At 48.2% G+C, this 19,076-nt stretch overlaps 1 protein-coding gene, 1 non-coding gene and 1 pseudogene across 3 annotated transcripts; all 3 read right to left on the bottom strand.

Annotated features, from left to right (window-relative positions):
* Nucleotides 1-511: 511 nt before the first annotated feature.
* LOC101776414 (subtilisin-like protease SBT5.3) lies at nt 512-7,972 on the bottom strand. 2 transcript variants are annotated; one of them, XM_004957077.3, is made up of 9 exons: nt 7,802-7,972; nt 7,455-7,668; nt 7,158-7,325; nt 5,619-5,736; nt 2,508-3,042; nt 2,318-2,415; nt 1,988-2,233; nt 1,666-1,780; nt 512-1,561 (listed from the first exon to the last, which is right to left on the bottom strand). In XM_004957077.3, exons 1-9 carry the CDS (start codon nt 7,904-7,906, stop codon nt 734-736), a joined length of 2,427 nt encoding a protein of 808 aa, XP_004957134.1. In that variant the 5' UTR covers nt 7,907-7,972; the 3' UTR covers nt 512-733. The 2 variants fall into 2 exon arrangements, with proteins under 2 accessions (XP_004957134.1, XP_022679755.1); XM_022824020.1 differs by lacking the exons at nt 7,158-7,325; nt 7,455-7,668; nt 7,802-7,972 and adding an exon at nt 5,901-6,048.
* On the bottom strand, nt 1,871-1,944 carry TRNAI-AAU. Its single transcript has one exon. It is a non-coding gene; the product is annotated as a tRNA-Ile (tRNA).
* Nucleotides 7,973-9,039: 1,067 nt separating the features above from the next.
* LOC101760491 lies at nt 9,040-9,786 on the bottom strand (annotated as a pseudogene).
* Between the last annotated feature and the right edge of the window lie 9,290 nt (nt 9,787-19,076).

The following is a 19,076-nucleotide window of genomic DNA, read 5'->3' as shown; positions in this document are numbered from 1 at the left end:
AATTGTGCTGCATAAAAATAAGTCTTAGAATCTCTAAGTAATAAGAGCAGTATTGAGCAAATAGTAGAAACAACTTTCTTTTTGTATTGATGGCATTACTGTCGCGACAGTGCTCTTAAAATTTTGACAGTTCTGATTTTACACTTGTTCATCTTTTCAATTTTATAAGATATTGCATCGCCGTCAGATCGTCAAAGCTTCTTTTTCAGCCAACGTATGGAAGCAAACGATCTGTGTTGGCTGCTTTCCAGACCAAGCAGTACCATCATTCTCAGCAAACTCGTTTCCATCTTCCACTGTTACACTCTTGATGACAAGGACACCAATTAGAGAGTCAAATTTAGTCCAATTCCACCGCTCAAACCTTATTGTTGAAATTTTGCAAGATGTTATTGATAATTTTCACTTTCACCTGCATTCTCCTGAACACAAAAATTGTGCTGATAGCCTAATAGACATGTAACTGCTGTACATAAGCCGTTCTCTGAAATCCACGGATCGCCACAAAACGTAATCTTAGAAATTTAACTGAACTCTCGAAAGAAAAGGTAAAAGAACATGACGAGTGCCAGGCAAATCTGAAAATTTTGTACACTTCAGTTTGAACGCACGATTTGTTGTCAGTACATCTTATATTGTCGTCCATCAAGCCATACCTTCTTTGGCCAGGCTTGGTTAGTTGGTTGGTTGCTTATCGCCATGGACGGGCCGACGGGGATCCTAAGAGATCTCGTCAAGCTATGGAAAGAGGCTTCTTCTTCTTCTTGCTGTCAACCACCCTCACCACCAGGGGGCTCCTCACGCGGTGCCCGCCGGCTCCGTCCGACCACACCAGCCGCCCGAACACGTACTCCCCCGGCCAGAAGGACCCTTCCCTGGCCCTGAACGTAACTGTGAACTGCTTCTCCTCCCCAGCCGCGGCGAACTCGAGCCGCCTCGGCCGAACGTCCACCTCCACGCCGCGCGGCTCGTGGACCCTCGCGTCGTACGCGGCCGCGCCGGCGCCGACGTTCCTCACCCGCCTTGTGACGGTGTGCGCGGCGCCGGTGGGGGACAGGTGCGGCACCGCGACGGACGGGTAGTTGAGGTCCTCCGGCCTCGGTGCCCGCGCCGGGCAGCTGTAGTGCGTGTGGCCGTCGCCGTCGCCGGCTGTGAACGCGGCGATCGCCGAGGAGTTGTACCCCAGCGCGCAGAGGAAGCCGAGGTAGTCCGTGGCGTCGGCGTCGTAGACGAGGCCCGGGTCCGCGGCGCGGTTGGGCTGCACGTGCCCCGCGCCGTAGCCGAACGGCGTCGCCCGGAGGAACGACGAGTTGCTCATCGGCTTCCTCATGTTGTCCTGCACCCTGGCTGTTGTCATGATCGCCGACTTGATGGCGGCGGGGCTCCAGTCGGGGTGGAGGGCCTTGAGGAGCCCGGCGACGCCGGCGACGTGCGGGCACGACATGGAGGTGCCCGACTCGGCGTTGAAGAGGACGCGGCGTTCGTCGAAGGGGAGACCGGTCGGGCCCGCAAGGCCGGTGAACGCCGCGAGGATGCTGACCCCCGGCGCGGTGATGTCAGGCTGCCAGCAACGAGAAGCGGGTACAGTTAGGATCGTCGGAGGGAAGTACGTTGCATAAGTTTCAGGCTTGGTGACTGATGATCGCAGGGAATTGTTATTTGGACCTTGAGGATCTGAGGCGTGACGGTGTTGGGCCCCTGCGACGAGAAGGCGGCCATGAACGGCGCCGGCTTCGTGTCCAGAGCGGTGTACGGGACGGTGATGTAGCCTGATGCCGACCTGCACAACAGCACGGAGCTCAGGTATTACTACTAGGCCAAATAAATATTTTTTTAAAAAAAAGGGAAAAAGGATGGATAAAAAATAAATTGGCCCATGCAGGTCTCGAACCTGCGACCTTCGCGTTATTAGCACGACGCTCTAACCAACTGAGCTAATAGGCCTGCTGATCGATTCGCTAACACGAATTTATAAATTGTTTTTTACCTAGTCGAGTTCAGGTAGGCCAACAGAGCTACTCCATCAGTGTAGGTGATGTGCGTGGCCGGGAGCACGTGTGCGTCGGCGATCACCTCGTTCCCGCTCGCCTCATCGTTGGCCAGCACCAGGCCAACTCCGCCGGCGCGGCGAACTGCCTCGCCTTTCTCCACTCGCGCGTTCTTCCCACGGATGCACACGACGATCTTCCCTTTGACCTTCGCCTTGTCCAGAGATCCTTCAATGCACAGTTTCCTGCGGATGTTCAGATGACCGCCATTCAGCCATCAGAAAAATCGTTTCAACTTTGCAAGTTTCAGTTTGGAGGCTCGTGCTTACGCTTGCGTTGCAGTTGCATTGACTCCCTTTGCTTCTTCCGAGCTGATCAGCTGGTAGTACTTGCTGCCAGGAAGGCGTGTCGGTGAGAGACTTTGGCCCTGTCAAAAACAAATCCTACCTTCCGTCAGATAAAAGCTGGAGCAATCGAAGTCTGAAAGATGAATTTCATCTAGCAGCATCTGCCACTGACTTTGATCCGCTTGTTGTTGTCGAGGACCAGGTACGCTGGGAACTCCCTGTCCACGGTGCTGGCGCCGACAGTGAGCAGCCACGGCGCGGTGTTGGACACGGTGCCGGCGGCGGGCCCGGAGTTCCCCGCCGAGCAGACCACGGTGACGCCGTGCCTGGCGGCGTGGAAGGACCCGATGGCGACGCCGTCCCGGAAGTACTCCGCGGGGGACCCCCCCAGCGAGACGGAGAGCACGTGCACGCCGTCGTGGATGGCCGCGTCGAACGCCGCGACGATGTCGGCGTCGAAGCATTCGCTGCCGTTCACGGGGCGCCAGCACACCTTGTACGCCGCCGCGTGCGCCCGGGGCGCCCCGCCCTTGGCCGTGCCGTTGCCGTAGCCGAAGATGCTGGCCCCCGGGACGAACCGTCCCGCCGCCGTGGAGAGCGTGTGCGTGCCGTGCCCGTCCGTGTCCCGCGTGCTCGCCGGGTTCACCTGATCCTGCCCGACCGTCGCCAGGTACCCCTTGTCGAAGAACCGCGCGCCGATCAGCTTCCTGCACGCAGACGAACACAAGCTAAGCACCATCATTGTGCTACTAACTGCCAATCTTTGATGACAGTGCTTAAGGCTAATGGCAGTCAACATTCCAGGACACTGTAGCATGTGACAGGAACAGAGGATTTGGGAGGGAGACAAATGTGATAAGATCATAAGAGTGGATGGTCCATGCTTTGCAGACGACATGCTGTTCTCTGACCTCTGAGAATTCTCTCATGAGCTAGCGCAGCTCATCAGGTTTTTGGCAGAGCTGTCACTATAGATTGTCGAGCTAGCTGCAGTGCTGCACTGCACCGCATAATCATAAAACGGACGATGCTTGTGCAGTAGCGCAGCGACCACGAATGGACCCCTGCCCCATCCATCCAGCTCCGTCCAAATGTCTAATTGTACATTTTCAGAGTTTTGTGCGTGGATTACCCCGTCCTCTTGGAGCTTTTCCAAAGACGCAGGCCGTGGCGTCTGCTTGCGACTTGTTGATACCCGAAACCGTGGCGGTGATGCAGCGCTGCTGCTGCAGCGAGGTGCTCAACGGGGGCGCGGGATGACGACCCGCGCGAGGACGAGGCGGATTTGGCACGAAGCGAGCGCGATCCCCGAGAAGAGAGGATGGCCATCGGGTCATGTAATCATGGGAAAGCGCACGGCAAAGAGGTCGAAATCTTTCTGGGGTTGGAGGCAGCTTGGGGCCCTAAATGTTCGCAGAATTATGACAGCAATCTGTGGTGGCGACAGCGAAAGGGGGATCTGCGTGATCGGACCAGCTCTGCGTGCCCTCACATGCGTGACTCCGCAGGGCTACACTGTGCTACAACGAGATGCAAATAAGAATTGAAAGGGAGATGATGGAGCTCGTAGGGTTTTCTTGGACATTTTTGGACCTTGCTGCACGGCACTCGAGTGTTTTTAGACCATCCCACGCTCAGTAACGTGGCCTCCCATGGCGACCCATGAATCATTTAGGGGATGTTTTGTTCCCGCCTTCATTCATCAAAGTCTAACTTGCTGCGGCACCGCAAAAACAGTTAAACATGCTTGGTTAATTAATGAACAGCCACAGCCAAAGGTCTAAGCATTACATTTTGCCGCCACACTTGCGATATCTATTTTGTCCGTCGCAGCCTCAGCATAGCTGGTTACGGCGGGCGACAAAACACGCTCATATAGGGTGTGTTTGGTTGGTTGTATCATTTGATTCATGTATGAAATGATTCAAAATAATAATGATCCTTTTGTTTGGTTGGATGAATTGGACCAACTCATCCAGGACGAGATCATCCCACTTAATACATTATTCTACTAATTAGAGTGAACCATATGCTACAAGCAAATTGGTTGAACCACCCCATCCAGGATCATCTATGCATACCATCATGTGGTGCATGCAACCAAACACACCCATAGTACCACTCACCACCATGCTTAACACAATACCTCAATGCCAACTATAACCCCTTCCAACTAGAGCTCACCAAAGTCCAAAACCAGAAGCCATCCATTCTAAACCGCCCTCTCGCCTGTGCTTGTCTATATCGGCTATCTCATTGTTAGACCTGTAGTCATCACCTTTACCATGCTAACAAAATCATATCCGTGCTCTCTTGCCATTGTTACCATCCATAGGCCATCCTCTTTGATTGTTGCCCACCTCCTCCGTCTAATTTGCCCACCTCTTCGTAGCGGACAATCTAAACCTATGCACATTGGGGCTCTGATAACCCCTTCTTGGATGGCTAGTAGTGGCTTTTGAGTGGATTGAGTAATAGGATGTCTAATCAGCTATTGGTTCATTTTTTCAGCTTTTTTATTCGTTTTCATTTTTTTAATAAAGGAACCGGTATTTATTGATAACAAGGAAGCAAATTTACAGTCGCCTAGATGAAGTCATGCTCAGTCAGAGGCTCAGATCAGGACGGACAAATTCCAACTCCATGCAACACAAGTGCAAAAGGAAAATTTACAAAAAAATTTAATGAACAACTACCAGTTTTTAATTTAACTGACACTTATTCTGCGTATGCAGGATCGAAGTAACATGCGTCAATGGGTCAACGTGACGTGATGAATAGCTTATACGTGAGGCTGTCCAACTAGGTGTCGGCACTCTGCACTTGCTTGTGAGTCGTAACAAAGCGAGTTTGGTAAACTAAACTTATGGGAGTTCAGTAATGACAGTTTGCAGAGCAAGAAGGCTAAACAAAGTCTCTGAAACCGAAGCGGCTCTTTTGTCACATCCTGTGTTAGTTTACTTTCTACAACGCCGCTCTGTATACCAAACCAGGAGAGCAAAGAACATGGGTCAAAGAGACACTGTCATTGCCACACCGCCACGGGTTAGTTAAACTAAAGAAACACGATCAGCGCGGGAGAAACCCACAAGGATAATGGCGTGGACGTTTCTTAATACTGGTGCTAGCTAGAAGGTTGCAGCAGCTACATGTGAGACGAAGGCATACAGGTTAATGAAGCGCACGGCGGCCGATGCAGAGCCACGGCATGGAGCTAGCCATGGAGGGTTGCGATGCGAGCGAAGCAAACAGAGAGAGTGAGAGGGGTAGGGGGGGGACAGACCTGTTGCAGCGAACCTGCGCGTCGTCAGAGGCCTGCTGGTCCTGGCAGATTCCCCGCCACCGTGCCGGCGCCGGGCCCATGCCGTCGTCGCTGAAGCTGCCGGCCTCCGGCCACACCCCTGCACAAGCAACACCTTGTTTAATCGACTCGTCGCACGCGGGCATGGCCCCGTGAATACTGTAATGCCCGTCGCCCGCGCGCACGGCACGGCAGCTGAGGAGCTGGTCCTGCCGGCTGCCGCTGCTGGGGACAACGAGACGACGGAGGGAGGGGAGGGAGCACCGGAGCAGCCGAGCTGTGGGGATCGGACTTGACTCCACATGCGGGATTCCCTGCCGCCGCCGTGGCCGTGGCGCCCTGGCGCCCCACGCACGTACGGCAGCCGCAGGCGTCGAAAAGCCCTTTCCATGCTTTGAACAATGAAACACGCACCCTCTCTCTGCCTGCTTTTCGCAGCTCACGAGCGGATCCACGTACTCGTACTCTACCCTTCACTACGACCACGAGTATCTTTGGTACTCCTTTCTGGCAGGAGTTTTTGCTTTGCAAAAAATGATATCGAGATCTAGTCTACTGTTACTGTCTGTCCTACAGTAAAATCCAAGTAGCCTAGGCTCGTTTGCTTCAGCTGCAACGGAGCAGCATGCAGCTCCTCCGAGTCCGAAAAGCCACGATATCCCCGGAGAACGGACTGCCCCAAAACAAAAAGCCGTAAAAACCGCGCCAGGCAGCGGAGCCAGGCAGCCGTTCCCACGGGGGTGCAACGGACAACTCCAATTCCTCTGCGCCGCGCCGCGCTTGGCTCCACCGGCACGAGAACAAAACTCATCGCGAAGCGCACGCAAGCGTTTGCGTCCGCGCAGATTCTGATTGCAGCCGCTGCCCGCGCTCTGCAGCTGCAAGCCTACAAGCGCCTCACAAGCCACAGAACGAGGATGCAGCAGAAGCACGGTCAGCTGCGCCCATGTCTGCTTCTCCGGATTACACGGGCTGGGCGTCCATGAGCTGGCGCAGCAGAATTTGGACTCGTATTTCTCTTATTACATCGAATGTTCAGTATTAATTAAAAGTATTAAACATGAACTAATTATAAAATTAATTGCAGAACTGGGTTAATTCGCGAGACGAATCTATTAAGCCTAATTAATCCAACATTAGCAAATGGTTATTGTAGCACCACATTGTCAAATCATGGACTAATTAGGCTTAATAGATTCATCTCGCGAATTAGCCTCCATCTATGCAATTAGTTTTGTAATTAGCTTATATTTATCAAACATCCGATGTGACAGGGGCTAAGTTTAGCCCCTAGTATCCAAACAATATCTTAGTGTCTTACAGCTCTTAAGCAGTTAACCTGAAGAGCTAGGATTCTTTGGAAGTGTTCTGCTAATCTATATGATATTAGTTGCTGGTTCTGATTAACTTCCAACTCTCGGCCAGTGACAGGCAGGGGCGGCGTACGTAGAAAAATGGCGGTAAATCGGTGAAACTCTGAAGAGAGAGATGGATCGTGTCCAGGAAGTGAGAGCCTCCTACCGGTGTCAAGATTGCCGATAACGACGCCCTCGCCGAACCTCGCCTTGGCCCAGATGGAGCCGGGCCTCACCCGGCCGCCCTCCTCCTCCATCCCGAGGAACTCCCACGACCGCGTCGTGTGCAGCCGGTGCCCCCGGTTCGGGAACACCGAGACGACGCGCGGATGCCCTGCCATTCCAAGCAAAGCAAAACACGCCAAAACAAACGACCGCCGTCACGACGAGATCATCCGCAAGAACAAAGCAAGCAAAGATGACGTTTGAAGCAAAAGGGAAGCCGCGGCGGCGGCGCACGTACTGGAGACCTCCGCCGCCTCGTCCTCTTCCAGCGTCGCGGCGAAGCCGTTGATGTACCGGGTGTAGGAGTAGAAGATGGCGTCCCTCGCCCTGGCCTCGCTGCGGAGGACGGAGCCCAGGAGCTCGTAGTGCGACCTCCTGGCGCGCGCCCGGTTCGACGCCAGCGCCGCGCCGTCGCGGCCATGCGAGTGGCCGCCGAGGTAGACGACGTACGACTGCGAGAGAAAAGGAACCAGCACAGCTTTTCCATCAGCAGGCCGTAACAGTGGCAATCAAACGAGGAAATGAGGAGGGAGTCAGAGCTCAAGGACAGTCACTCTCTCTCTCTCTCTCTCTCTCTCTACTTGCCTTTTTCTCAGCTGAGGCCGGCTGCTGCTGCAGAGCACTAGCGATCAGCAGCAGCGCGAGAGCAAGAAGAGTATGGTGATTTCTCAGGGAAGACGAAGCACACATCTCCCTTTGCGGATGCTCGGACGAGGATGGAGTGGGCAATGGAGGTGAGGATTTGAGATGCTGGTGTTGGACTGCAGAGTGGATGCTGCTTGCTTGGGCACTGTTGGTTTTTTATAGGCAGGCCCAACAAGGATGGCAGAGGCAGTGGCATGGGGGTGGGTCTTGTCCTAACAAAAAGTAGTGGGAGCTTTCTGTTTCCCGAAAAGTCCCTTTTGGATTGGTGAACAAAGCGGCCTGACTTTCGGTTATCTCCCCACCCCTGGGCTGAGATTACGCTGGTAAAAAAGAGAACTTTTCGGAGATTTTCAGCTGGAGATGTGATGATGTCGTCGGACTCGTGAAAAGCACGAGGGGGGCTCATAGTAGAGTTGGACATGCTTATTTCTGCACCATGAATTCTGCAACCCGCTCCATTAGACCGGCGTTTTTTTTTCTTTTTTTAATCAAAGTTCTCTTTTTTGACAGCATTTGTTCGGAGTTTGATGGTTAGTTCAGTTTAAGATGAAGCGTCACATGGAATAGCAATATAGCATGTGCAGGATAACTGAACTGTGTTGTCGCCAAAAAAAAAAGATAACTGAACTGTGTGTGTTGGCGGAAGGGAAAGGCGTGTTTGGGTAATCACAAACTGCCAAAAAGCTGGGTTGGATTGGGCTGGTCAACCGAACAGTGTAGTGTAGGGGCCCAAAACTTTGCTTGGGTCTCTTGACTTACGTAAGACCAATATGCTGCTCTTACGCAAGCTCAAAAAAACGTTTTATTTGTCTTGACCTTTTGTGTCATCAGCTGAAGATGTAAATAAAGAACCAAAACCTAGTTTTGTTTTTGTTAACCTTTTTGGTCACCTGGAGTCTGGAGATATAAAGAACCTTCGCATTCGCACTCGAGTACAAGTTTAGCAAATTTCCGAGCACAGATTGTTGTCAGAATATGGGCACACAATTTTGTCACGATCTTTCAAAGCCAAAGTTTTTCCTGCGAGATGGATAAACATTTGCAGGAACATCCAATTCCGTGGCCAAAGTTTTTTTTTTGTCAAGGCCACAGTTATTCCAATGCAGTGGCTTTTTCGTAACCTTCAGAGGAAGGAGGATAAAAGAAGTTGTACTGCAGGAACGTCGAACCACTGAGTTTTAAAGTTTAAACGGTGTTGCACTTGCACCCAAGTTGCAAAGAGACACAGCCTTGTAGAGGCCGGTAAGCGCCTTGACCTCCGTGCTCTGCACAAAGTCCGGCTGGTTCGTGAGTCGTGACGGACCTGACCCACGCCCACTTGTGGTCCCTGGTGTCGACGGGGTTCCGCGCCTCGGCTACCTCATCCACGGGGATGTACCCGTAGCTGCCGTTGATCGGGCCGGGCACGAACCCCGTGTACTATACGTGTACCCGGCCATGGCGCCGTGGATTTGCTGAGTGCGCTAGCAGCGTGCAGTACAGTACGGCGCGGATCGTGTACGTCGGGTCGACGTACTTCACCGTGAAGGGCTCCCCGCCTCCCCGGCGTGCTCCTTCGCCCACCACGCCCCCAGCTCCGCCTTCAGCCACGCGCCCACGTCCAGGGACGCCGGGTTCCCGGACTCGTCCTGCGCCTGCGCGCCGGCGGGCCGAGGGATGAGGCGCTGCCCGGCGCCCTCGGCGACGACGACCACGGCGTGGCCGTTCTCCTTGAGGCGGCGGTACAGGAACTCGAACAGCCCGCCGGGGCCCCGGAGGTAGAACTCCTCCGGGATGAGCAGCAGACCAGCAGTCGACGTTGCGGCTGCTGAGCGTGGCGTGCAGCTCGATGTGGCCCGAGCTCCGGCCCATGAGCTTCACGAGCCCGACGCCGCTGCGCTCTCGGACTCCACGTGCGTCGCGCCGTATCTGTAAGCCAACAACATGTCTCTGCTTAGAATTTAGATCATTCTTAGTGGGGTTTCATCCACAATAAATGACGTGACACATCAGCAAAAATGATGACATATCAAGGTATTAATGAGGAGGGAGAAGAGATTGGTTTCATGGGATGAAACTGAGTATACACTGTTTCCAAAGCTATAAAATGTACCGAAACTGCCATTGAGAGCTACAAAGTTTCATTTCAACTGATTTTGGCTAATGTGGTGCATCGTATTTAAAGTCTATGCCTTGTCCATAAAATTCTGATATGAAATTGTGCATTAAAGGTATAGTTTCATTCATCAACAAAAATTAAACTAGATGATGTAGCAGTTTTAGAAACCGTCCCACGAAACCCCTCATTGAAAATGACCTTATACTCTCCTTCTGTAGACCAATAATAAAGGATAAGCTAAATACTTGGAATTATATGTCGAATTAGTTGATGTCCACTTGTGGGAAGGACAAGATACTTTTAAATAGGGTTTGCATTGGAGTGCACTTTCACAAATAACTCAATATATAAACAAATGCTTCTTCCACCCATTTCAATTCAAGCAAAATGCTTATGGAGCTGAAGCTACTTCTCAAGATAAAGATAACTTTTAAGGTACTTAGGCAAAAGTGTTATTTTGATTAAAGACAACTAGTCCATCAACCCGTGCTCCCGCACGGACTAATATTTTTAGAAGCTAAAATTGATTACCGACTACTCTCTTATTTTTTCAATATGTGAACATAATACTTATATAGATATGTACCTATCTTTGTCCAGTTGTGATTGATTTTTAATTAATAATTACTCTATGCACTTTTTCATCCATATTCATACTTTTTCCATTTTGTATCGCACCTCCAATCCTCCATACATTATGTTTAGCATACAAATCAATATTTTTCATCGATTCCTCACATACATGTATAAATGGTCTAAATGGTGACACTCATCATGTGTATATACATAAATAGGTAATTTAGAATCATATATTAGTTTACTTTTTGACATTTCTGTATGAAGCACATGAAGATAATTAGATTAAGGTTTAGGTGTTTAATTTTGGTTATTTTTAATAACAATATACATGGGTAATATAGATAAAATTTTAGAATGACATTTTAAGTTATGCTTTATAATGATATGTATTAGTAAATTGGATAAAAATTATGGGGTTACTTTAGATTATTTTTATAATAGCTGAGCTCGGTAATTTAGATATAGGTTTAGAGCTCATTTTTTAATATTTTCACAATGATAGTGGTGGGTAAATTTTTCGAAAATATAATATATCAATGGCTATGATTATTAGAGTTTACATGATTGGTGTTTGATGTTTTTGATTTTTATGAGAATTTGTCTCTTTTTTCTAGCTTGTCTCATGGGAACTAATGCGGAGTCTCCAATGGAAAAAAAATGAGACTACATTGCTAAAAAATATTACCATAAGCTACCTCTCGTCTGTTAAATATTCGAACACAATACTTATATAGATATATACTTATTATCTTCATCCAATTGTGATAGATTTTAGTTAGTAATTACTCTATAATATTTTCATCCACATTTATAATCTTTAATTTTTCACTTTGCATCGCAGGTATACGCTTGAATTTGTTTAAGAACCCTAAGTTTGTGATACAATTTTAACATAGAAATCTATATTCTCATCACTTCCTCTATATCTTTATAAATGGTGACACATCATGTGTATAGACCTTAATTATTATATCATATACCAATAGTGCAAGATATAGACGATTTAGAATCATATATTGCTGTATATTTTAATTAAGGTTATTTGATTCAAACGTAGGGTTATCATGTTATTTTTAATAATGGCATGTGTGGGTAATATAGATGCAAATTTAACAGGTTACTTTAAGTTTTTAAGTAATAGCGGTGGCAATTTGGTTGCAAATTAGGGGGTTATTTTAAATATTGTTTATAATGGTATAAGTGGGTAATTTTGATGAAGATTAGGGGGTTACTTTAGTTTATTTTATATAATGGCAGAGGTGGGTAATTTATATATAGATTTAGGGGGTTACTTTAGGCTATTTTCATAATGGCATAGGTGGGAATTTTTTAGAAAACATAATAGATCCAATGGCTATGATGATTAAATCTATCGATTGATGGTCGGATGTTTTGGTTTTTTGTGAGATTTTCTAGGATTTCTCTCTTTTTTTAGAGTATCCACCTAGGAATCCTAGGTGGCTTCACCTGGAGGCTTAAAAGGAGCCTCCAATTAATAATGGTAAGATTTGACCAAAACGAATTGGCATGACAACCTAAATTGTGTTTTCTATAATCATAAAGAGACTAAAACACCTCTTTTTGGCTGACCATTTTTGCTAATACTATACTCTCTGTCCGTGAATATAAGCATTTCAAGCAATTTTAGGATAAATTAAGAAACAAGGAGAAAGTCCGTCCCACCCTTATTTAAAACAGTAAAAACATTTCTAATTGCCTTAATTATAGTCACCTTTTGGGCTTTTTTCATAACATTCATAGGTGGTTTAAATTTGCTGCACAATTTACAATAAGTAGGAACACTCTTGATTGGTTTAACTACATAGAATCTCACATGAGTAATTACTGTTTGAGAGTTTAGTTTGTAGATATACTTATATTTATGGACAAATGAAGATCCATAGAAATGCTTATATTTATGGACGGAGGGAGTAACCTAAATTGTTAGTGTTTTGATTTTCTGGATACACATCTTTTGTTATATCTAGATGCATAGTAAAACATATATATATGTAGAAAAGTCAAAACTGACATACAGTTTGAAACGAGGAGAGTATTGTGTTTCTTACTGTATTTGATTGCCTCGGTATTAAAGGCGCTCTAACTCCAGTGCAGGCGGAGACGAAGACAACAACAGACCGGAGTAAAAGCAACGCAGTGTGAGTCAAAGTCTTCGTCTTGTTTTTCCATTCTACGGTCTTGCTCCAGCTATACATACATCCTTTTGCATAACTTTAGCTCATTAGGCAGATTGAACCTCCAAACCAAAAGGGACACATAGGCAGTTTATAAAGACGCCTGTAGGTGCACCTCGAAACTTCTCTTCAACTTCTTTTCATTGCCCTAGTTCTTCTATTTTTCCTGTATCAGAGAAATAATGCTATACGATTATATGTAGCAAGCAAGCTTATGGCGCAGTTGAGTTTCACGGTTCTTTGTAGTTCAGAGGAATATCTGGAGAACTGAATCTGTTGCCCCTCTGTTCCAATATGCAAGGGAAGAAACTGGAACTACTAATTGCTTATATTGTTGCTTCTAGTTCAGAGGTACTACTAACAAGTAAAGATTTTTGAAAACTTTTTAAGTATGATTTGTAAGAAAGATTTCATATTTCTAACACTCAACTAGCTATATGTTCCTTGACCCTTAACCGCATGATTATATTATTTGACATGTTGGACCGATGGGTCTAGACTTGATTGTTTTCCGCTGCATTCTTGAATTTATGGATGGGCTTTCTTTTGTTTCAACTTTGAAGAAGTGCTATCCTGGTTTTGTGGTGTTAATAATATTTCTTGATTATCACATCTGGCATGCCTAGACTGCTGGGACATTTGGAATTCTCCTTTCCTTCTTAACAAAGGGAAGTGCTCCTGATATTTTCATTAAAATAAAACAAAACTAATTTAAGTTATGCCTTTAGCTAAATGCAAGAATAAACCATCGGCTAAGTACTTCTTGACCACTTCCATACAGAAGTTAAATTCCTTGTCAAACCTATCAGTCATATGTACGGAAAACTTGTACTGACAAGTTAAAACGACTATTATTGCAGTATAGGGTGAATAAGAAGAAGAATATATGCTCACAAAAGTCCATGAAACCAGCAAAAAACAATGGTCTTGTACTCTTGTTAGCCTATTTTTCGTGCACAAAAGGTTGTAGGCGCTACGGTGCTAGCTGAGCAGGTCAGCGCCGACCGATTTTAATATTTATTATGCCGCAAGAATAAGTCAGCCATTTACTTCAATAATTCTGGTGGGATTTATTCTCCCTTGGAGAACCATTTTTTTTTCCCTTGAGATGGAGGACCAATTTTACTCACAAGAAACCGGGAGGGTAGAAAAGCATGTGCTCAGGGCTGTGATGCTGTAGAATTTTGACTTATGATGAGAGGAACAAGTATGGTGATGATTTTAGTATTTTGGAAATCCTGACTTGCTCAATCATATCGGAATAACATCTTGGCAATGACAACATAGTCATTTTTGTATGGTACTTTCAGCAATAACCCCACGCAACGTTCTACGGTGGCGTATGTAAAATTTTCTCGATTAATACAGTAAAAATTTCACCAAGTGGGCACTGTGACGGCATCGTGGAGCCGTTGGATTATTATTTATGGCTGATCCTTGAACAAGAGCTCGCACCAACCAATGAACCAACCCATTTGGAATTTGGGACTCCAGTCTGCGCTACTTTTTTGCTCGTATTGCTCTTGTAATCTTGTTGGTGGTTCCAACGTCGTTTGGGCTTCTGCACATCTGAGAGGTCCTCATATATCCTTGGCTCATCAGGGCAGAAACACTCCGAGCCTACAACACCGATGAAGCCAAATTGACCAGACATTTAAAGGTGCGATTCTCTCCATTTGCTTCCTTTCTTATTCTTTTTATTTCCCTGTATCAGAGAAATAATGCTACCAATTTATGCATGCAGAAAGAAAGCAACTTGTGATGCAGTACAATTGAATCCCAAAGCAGTTCAATGAGACAGGAATGGAATTACAGCTGCTTTACAGGAATAGAATGATCTCCGTTTGAAGAAAACAAATTGGTACTATTTCTTGCCTGTCCTTTTCGAGGAACAACTGAACAAGACAAATACATTACATATCATCTTCGTTTTCCATCTTCTCTCAAGTTAGTACATGATATCCAACAAACACGTATGTACTCTGTACCTAGAATATGCATGAATCTTAATTCTCAACGAGACCAAGCACAACAACAGAAAGCAGCGGCTATGCTTGCCTCCTCTCCAACTGCCGCCACAAAATCCATGGCGCTGGGCCGCTGTTCGTCGCTCCCCGCTGAATCTGCCACTTCACAGTGGCTCGCCGGGAGGTCCTTAGTTCACCCGGCTGGTCTGTCCCTCCACTTCCTTTTCCTGTAGCTAAAGTTCCATCGTCTTCCTTTGGCCCGGCGTGGAGCGAGCTTTGGCGCCTCTCCACAAAATCGACAAAAACGCGGTGAATTTGAGCAGATATCCTCCCACCTCCAGCTTCTTCGACCTCTTGTGCTCGTGCCATCAATTTGAAAGCTTCTTGCTGTCGAATTGTCGATCCATCGCAGGACCGGCAGGAATTGAGGATCTCGTCTTTGTCACCCACCATTGTTGGCATGTGGGGTTGTGGCCGCGAAACCCGTGACTCGCCTCTGCCGTTGAACCCGGCCTTGCTGCCTGGTCAGCTGATCTGGTCGTTTGATGGAGCCTAGATGCATGGGCAGTGATGGAGACATGGGAGGGAGGCAGCGGCATAAGAACGGGAGAAGGGTAGACGGGGAGGTGTTGTCGTGGGAGGACAAGAGCATCCGGAGCAGGGTTCTCAATTTCGTTTCCACCCTTTCTTTCTTGGTCTTCATCGAAATCACCAAAATTCAGATTAAAAAGATGGCTTTCGGTGAACCGTACCGAAATTTGGTGAACAGTGATTTTGGTCGCCACCAAAAATCCTGAAATTTTGGGTTTGTTTGGTTCTCGCCCACACCCGCCACGCCAGTACGAGGGCGAACCAACCACACCCGCCACACCAATACGAGGGTGAACCAATTTTTTGGCACAGGATTCGCCCGCCCCCGACTCGTCCTCACGTTGGCAAAAAAAATGAACTAGCATGGGCGCAAACCATGCAGACTCGTCAATGGCCAGCTCCATCCAAACGAGCTGACCAATAAATTGGTGGGGCGGGCATCGGCCACCATCCAAACGAACCCTTTATTACTGACTGGGAGGCAAAGCCTTCGGGTCGCCATGGTGGAAGTTCAACGCAGGAGCCTCGCAGAGATAGTGTAAAGCATGATTGCGTGAACGTTGGTCAACAGCATCGCAGTCTTCTGCCACTGACCGAGTAGATCTCCGCGGTCCTACTTATCGTACATACATCTATGGGCTCACCAGAAAGTTTGGACAGTCCTAGATACAGGGCTGGACACCGAGACTTATCGGACATGAAGGTTACGGTGCAGGACGGTGTAGTCTATGTGGCAGGATAGGAACTAGTCGAGGATTAGGAAAACTACTCGTAACAATTAGAGTATGACTTATCTAGTCGAATCCGACTAGTATTCTTGTAAATCAACCAACCTGTAATCCTGCCCTCGGCAATATAAGGCGAGGTAGGGACCCTCCCAAAGCAATTCAATCTAACCAACACACAGGACGTAGGGTATTACGCAACCTAGCGGTCCGAATCTGTCTAAATCGTGTGTCTGAGTTCATCTTCAAGTTCCTGATCTCAGCGAGTCCCACATACTAAACACTACCTCAGGCACCCCCTTGGTAGGTTGCCGGGTCTAAACACCGACAGCTGGCGCACCAGGTAGAAGGTCTCACTGAGAATCCACTAGCGAACTTGATGGCCCAATTCATCATTAAGTCAATCATCATGTTCGAAGCGGGCGCGACGTTCATCTTCGGCTCTTGGGTTTGTGTTGTAGACGGTGCTGGAAACTTTCATCGCCATATTGCACTGGCCCCGGAGAGGAAGCAACACGCATGAAGCTCCAGCGTCAAGCTCTGGAGGATCTCGTCGAGAAATTTGACGAATTTTCAATTTCTGACTTAGTCAGAGACTGGGGGACGAGTCCAAGTACAACTCAACTTCTCCCGCCAGTCAGACTAGTTCTCACAAGCTGACGCTTAAGTCATCATGCAAATCGGACTATGATCCAGGTCGATTCCCATTCGGACTCCAAAACACGGGTGCTATTTACCAAGCTACCCTGATCAGGTCACAATTCGACACAAATATGATCGAGGACCCCTACTACTCGGACCTGCACGAGGAGACCCCTTTATCAGATCCGCAACAGGGCTTGGTAATCACATCGACTCCACAAGGCAGATTCATCTACTGGCCCAATATGAAACCACCTGCTCTTGCCAAGAACGACGATTCACGCCTTATCGCCTACCTTGATACCTTCCCATACCAGGAGGGAACTCCTCTATCGTCTATCTACGAAGAAGGTGGCTCCACGGAGGTCATCACTTCAAGTTCGGGAAGCTACTCTCCAAAACGAGAACTCTTCGCTCTCATTGCTGGACAAGAAGGCGAAGATGAAGAGCAACTAGAGAGGAATCCGCGGCATGAACGTCACCTGGATGATGTCTCGCAGGATGAGCTCACCGCCAACGTTGCTGGAGAGGAGACTGAAGCTTAAAGAACTTGATGACGAGCAAGGAACGCTGCAAGAGCAAAGTGCTACCGCCGCCTTGCAGCAGACTTCCCAATCATGAATTTGGATACCTCGTTTGAAGCAGTTCAATCGCGTCAACATCGTACTCCCCTTGCTACCATCGCGTCCATTGATCTTATTACACGTGCAATGCCTCAGGACAAGTACACTAGACAATTGGCCGAACTGGTAGAGCGCGCGTATGAACAACTTGATCAGCAAAACCCAATGCATTCAGTTCCATACACCCCATGCCAGTGTAATCAACATGGCAGTAGCCATAGGTGCACTCCATCCAGACCAAGCCAAACCGGAGACGTCAGACCAAACCAAACTGGAGCAGGGGGTAGTCGGGCAGGACCCTTGGGAGGCCGTGGCCATCGTGGGCCTAACCCAAAGCCTGAACGTCTAGTACTTGATCTTCGTAACAAGATCAACACCGGCCGCGATGCCCGTACAATCATTGACGGACGCCACCGCGAGCAAGAAGTCGAGTACTCAGGAGAGGATTCTAACAGGTTTCCTGCCTTCTCAAGACGAGTAAGGAGTACCTAGGCGTAGTTGCTTGATGGTTGGAGATGGCTTTTTTAGCGCGGCTTGTTGGGTCGCAATGCGATCCTCGCTAGCCTTCGTTGCCGCCTCTGTCTCTTGAGTAGTCTGTACGCTGGCAGGGTCCACCTTAGCAACGAGGGGCTCCGGATCATCTTTAATCTTGATGACCTCCTCGACTGCTGGCAGCTGCTGCTGCTACACGACTTTAGTAGTTGTCCTATCCCCGACTACCTACAAACCACCAATGCCATATTGAGTAGACATGGTGGTATGGGATTCACTTACTAGTTTTCGATCCTCAAGATCTTGCCCTTTTTTGAAGGTTATTACCGGTGGAGGAACGTCTTCGGCAGTGAGAGGCTTCTTCACCGCACGCTTCCAGCAATGGTCCGCTTCTTCCTTGGTGGCGAAGCTAGCGTAGCCTCCAGATCATCTTCAACGGCGCGCTTTGATGACCTGGAGGATGACCCAGCCTTGTTTGATGGTTGGGCCTTGAGTCCAAAGCCCTCAACAGCTTCAGAATTAGAGCTGCTAAAGGACTCAATTTCGTCTTCTTCCTTCTCCTCGGCTTCACACTGTACGTTCACAGCCGTATGGACGCGCGGAGCAGCTTCAGTGTCTTCTGATCCGGGAGGAGGAGGAGCGGAACAGTACAAGTGTACATCTTCTTGCACAGGCAGACAAGTCAGTACATCAAAAAATTACAAAAATAAGTACTCAGGGGCTGCGACCATGGGTACTTACAGTGCTTGGTGGGTTGGCGGCGCAGAACTCCCGCACAATCGTCGGGATTTCGCTTGCATTTTTTAATAGGCGCCTCAACCGCGCCATGACTTCGTCAACACTGAGCTCCTCTAGTGACATTCTAGATGGGTCATTAACACCAGAGTAGTCATAGCCCTAGGTACACCGAAGTTGCAGGGGCAGAACTCGCCTCTTCATGAAACTGAAGGCTACCCCGACTCCTGTTAGCCCTTGTTGCTTGAGTTTTTCTATCCTGTCCAGGAGCTCGGGTAGCTGCAGGCAGTCTCTGTGGGAAGGCTCATCCAGCCACCTATTGTTCCAAGTAGGCCGATGGCCTGTCAACTTTGGGAGCTTGGGCTCGTGATTGCTGATGTAGCACCACCTCTCCTTCCATCTAGAATGCGAGTCAGTCAACTTGTAGTCCAAGTAAAAGCCCTTCACCTTTTCTCTCATATGGATACCAGCCCCTCCGACTACTTCTGTGTGTTCTCTCTTGGGCTGCGGTTTGACGCGGAAGAATTTGCGGAAGAGTTGGAAGTGTGGCTGGATCCCCAAGAACACT

Source organism: Setaria italica, chromosome II (assembly GCF_000263155.2).
Source record: "Setaria italica strain Yugu1 chromosome II, Setaria_italica_v2.0, whole genome shotgun sequence".
Lineage (NCBI taxonomy): Eukaryota > Viridiplantae > Streptophyta > Magnoliopsida > Poales > Poaceae > Setaria > Setaria italica.
Note: the sequence above shows the minus strand (reverse complement) of the source record. Positions and strands in the feature narration are given on the sequence as shown.

Coding starts and splice junctions, on each gene's coding strand:
- LOC101776414 (XM_004957077.3), bottom strand. CDS start 7,906: ATGTGTGCTTCGTCTTCCCTGAGAAATCACCATACTCTTCTTGCTCTC. Junction 7,326..7,454: donor CGAGGCGGCGGAGGTCTCCA/GTACGTGCGCCG, acceptor TTGGAATGGCAG/GGCATCCGCGCGTCGTCTCG. Junction 2,234..2,317: donor AATGCAACTGCAACGCAAGC/GTAAGCACGAGC, acceptor GAACATCCGCAG/GAAACTGTGCATTGAAGGAT.